The sequence below is a fragment of the Pleuronectes platessa genome, chromosome 11 (genome assembly GCF_947347685.1).
Source record: "Pleuronectes platessa chromosome 11, fPlePla1.1, whole genome shotgun sequence".
In the NCBI taxonomy this organism is placed as follows: Eukaryota; Metazoa; Chordata; class Actinopteri; order Pleuronectiformes; family Pleuronectidae; genus Pleuronectes; species Pleuronectes platessa.
Genome location: NC_070636.1, coordinates 13,231,500 through 13,234,739, shown reverse-complemented (window position 1 = coordinate 13,234,739; position 3,240 = coordinate 13,231,500). Strand labels below are relative to the sequence as shown.

At 47.8% G+C, this 3,240-nt stretch overlaps 1 protein-coding gene across 2 annotated transcripts; it reads left to right on the top strand.

Moving 5' to 3' along the window:
- The first annotated feature begins 295 nt into the window (after window positions 1-295).
- On the top strand, window positions 296-3,023 carry foxa2 (forkhead box A2). Of its 2 annotated transcripts, none has more exons than XM_053434478.1 (2): window positions 296-697; window positions 1,405-3,023. In XM_053434478.1, the coding sequence occupies exons 1-2, from the start codon at window positions 626-628 to the stop codon at window positions 2,578-2,580; spliced, it is 1,248 nt and encodes a 415-aa protein (XP_053290453.1). In that variant the 5' UTR covers window positions 296-625; the 3' UTR covers window positions 2,581-3,023. The 2 variants fall into 2 exon arrangements, with proteins under 2 accessions (XP_053290453.1, XP_053290454.1); XM_053434479.1 differs by lacking the exon at window positions 296-697 and adding an exon at window positions 711-1,027.
- Window positions 3,024-3,240: the final 217 nt, after the last annotated feature.

Genomic DNA, 3,240 nt, shown 5'->3' with positions numbered 1-3,240 from the left:
GCAGGCTCTGCTTATTGAGGATGTGCGTAATGAAAGACGCACCAAAGGAAGAGCGCCACACATTCCTTTTATGGCTCTCTCCATTTTCTTTATTCTTTTCTATTTTCTTTTTTCCTTTTTAACCCGAGCCGAAATACAACAAGATTAGTTTATAATGGCGCTTTTCATATGAAACTGTTCCTTTCAGGCAGCGCAGGTGTACAATTGGGGTTGGTGTCGGTGGGTGGGTGGCTCTGCGAGGAGGTGGGGTGGGTGGAGGAGGAGGAGGAGGAGTAGGCGGAGGAGGAGAGGGGGGGTGAAGCTTGAGGAGTCTCGCATCTAGGTGCGAGGAGATTATTCAAATAGGGCCCAAGGCGTAGAAGTAGGGATTGGAGGCTTGCCTGGCGCACAGAGCTATATCACAGCGCTAACAGGCAGCTCGGAGCGTCAGTTCAACTCCAGTCACCGCACAGACGCATCGCAGCGGCTGGCTCCGTGCAGACACCACATGCGCCAGTCCTCCACGACGGGACACGCCGGCAGACGATCCAAGCACGCCCAGTGGTCCCCAGTCACCTGCTATTAGAGAGACTTTTTGGCTTTTCCTCAGCTGGGAGACGCTTCGTGGGGAAAGAAACGTTCCTCCATGATGCTTGGAGCGGTTAAAATGGAAGGACACGAACACACCGACTGGAGCAGCTACTACGGAGAGCCCGAGGTGGGTACCTTAAATATATCTTTTTTTTCCCCTCTCTCTCCCGCCGTGTAAAGCCGATCCCATTTTATACAACTCAATATTAGCCCTGAGATAATATTAACTTTGTGATCAAATATTGACTTGAGGCGCCTCCAAATCCTCCCCCATCTCCGACGCGGCGCACTATTCTAACAAAGTTGCTTGACATGTAGAGGGGGGGTTGGAGGGAGGGCAGGGGGGAAATACTTTTTTCGCCGGGATTATATTTTCATAATTCCAATTTTTTTTACTAAAAAAGATTATTCCGTTTGTCGCGTTTCCACTCGACAAACATCCAAATTGAGCGCTTGTGTGTGTGTGTTTTTTTTTTACGGAGATTGATTCAAATATTTGTGCTCGCTATTTGCTGTGTGAACAGCCGTGTTAGGTGTCAACATTTTCATCAACATTATTTAGCGGATTATTTAACCTAATATTAGCTTAGATTATTACACATGTATAACTTTGTTTTGATTCTCAAATCAATTCATTCAAAAGGCTTTAAGGTCGTTCCATCCTTGATCTGCCAGTGCGCATCAGAAATCAATCATTGAATTATTGTTGCGCTATAAATAATGATTATAATCTGGTTTTATTGGGTTTGAAGGAAATATGACTCTGGTGTTAAGTTGTATTTATTTGCCTGTGCCGGATGAAACTGACGATTGCTTCTTTCCCCTCACTGGCAGTGTTACACCTCGGTTGGCAACATGAACGCGGGCCTGGGGATGAACTCCATGAACACCTACATGAGCATGTCCGGCATGAGCACCAGTGCCAACATGACGGCCAACTCCATGAACATGTCGTACGTCAACACGGGCATGAGCCCCTCCATGACCGGCATGTCACCGGGCACCGGGGCCATGAACGGCATGGGCCCAGCGGGCATGACGGCCATGAGCGCAGCCATGAGCCCCAGCATGAGCCCTATGACGGCGCAGCCCTCGTCCATGAACGGCCTGACATCCTACAACACCATGAACGCCATGAGCCCCATTTACGGACAGTCGAACATCAACAGGTCCAGAGATCCTAAGACCTACCGCAGGAGCTACACGCACGCCAAACCGCCGTACTCCTACATCTCCCTCATCACCATGGCCATCCAGCAGTCTCCCAGTAAGATGCTGACACTGGCCGAGATCTACCAGTGGATAATGGACCTGTTCCCTTTTTACCGACAGAACCAGCAGCGCTGGCAGAACTCCATCCGCCACTCTTTGTCCTTCAATGACTGTTTCCTCAAAGTGCCCAGGTCGCCGGATAAACCGGGGAAGGGCTCCTTTTGGACTCTGCACCCGGACTCCGGGAACATGTTTGAGAACGGCTGCTACCTGAGGAGGCAGAAGCGCTTCAAGTGCGACATCAAGAAGATGACCACGAAGGACTCGGGTCGCAAGGGAGGCGACGGCGGCTCCTCCAGCTCCGAGAGCTGCAACGGCAACGAGTCCCCGCACTCCAACTCCTCCTCCGGCGAGCACAAGCGGTCCCTGTCGGACATGAAGGCGAGCCAGGCGATGAGCCCGGAGCACGCCACCGCCTCCCCGGTGTCGCAGGGCCAGCACCTCATGGCCCAGCATCACTCGGTCCTGGCGCACGAGGCGCACCTGAAGCCGGAGCACCACTACTCCTTCAACCACCCCTTCTCCATCAATAACCTCATGTCGTCGGAGCAGCAGCACCACAAAATGGACCTAAAGACTTACGAGCAGGTGATGCATTACTCCGGCTACGGCTCCCCGATGGCCGGGGCTCTTTCCATGGGGTCCATGGCGGGGAAAGCCGGCCTGGATTCTTCATCCATACCTGACACGACTTACTACCAGGGCGTCTACTCCAGGCCGATCATGAACTCCTCATAAACTCCCCACAGCCTCCACCTGGACTCTCTCCCTCCGATTTGTACATTTGTAAAGAAAAAATATAGAGTTTGTGTACAATATGTATTTCAGATATTTTTTGATGTTTGCCACCGTTTTAGTTGTCGAGTTTGTCAGTAGCCTAATTATTTTCAGAATAAGGGAGTTGACAATGATTATAATAATGATGATAATGATTAAAAATGATAATGATAATGTGACGAGATCTGTTCAGCGGTCGGCTTCAGGAATGGACCCAAAGACAAAACATAAAACTTGCTGTAAAATAAAATTGCCTCCATGCGCATTGTTCTACATGAATTTAAAATGCCTCGCAGGATTTCTTCAATCATTTGTGTAATTCCTATTTATGGCTTGTATATGTGTATTCTTGTAGTGACAAGAACAGAATCTATATTAAAGTGTTATTGGTTTTGTTTCCTGAATACGATGTTGTTTGACTTTTATTATTAGTATAATTATTGTTATTATTACTATGCTTATTATTACGCTTATTATTATTATTATTATTATTATTATTATTATTATTATTATACTGAGCTAGTGGTTAACTTCTCTAACGATACATTTTGTTAAGAGCAGCTGAGGGTGAACTAAAGATGAGCGTAACTTAAGGTTAAATGAATATAACAAAACATAACA

What these genes read in the sequence shown, in the direction of transcription:
- foxa2 (XM_053434478.1), top strand. Translation starts at nt 626, where the DNA reads ATGATGCTTGGAGCGGTTAAAATGGAAGGACACGAACACACCGACTGG. An exon ending in GCTACTACGGAGAGCCCGAG is followed by an intron (nt 698 to 1,404) that starts GTGGGTACCTTA and finishes CCTCACTGGCAG; the next exon opens with TGTTACACCTCGGTTGGCAA.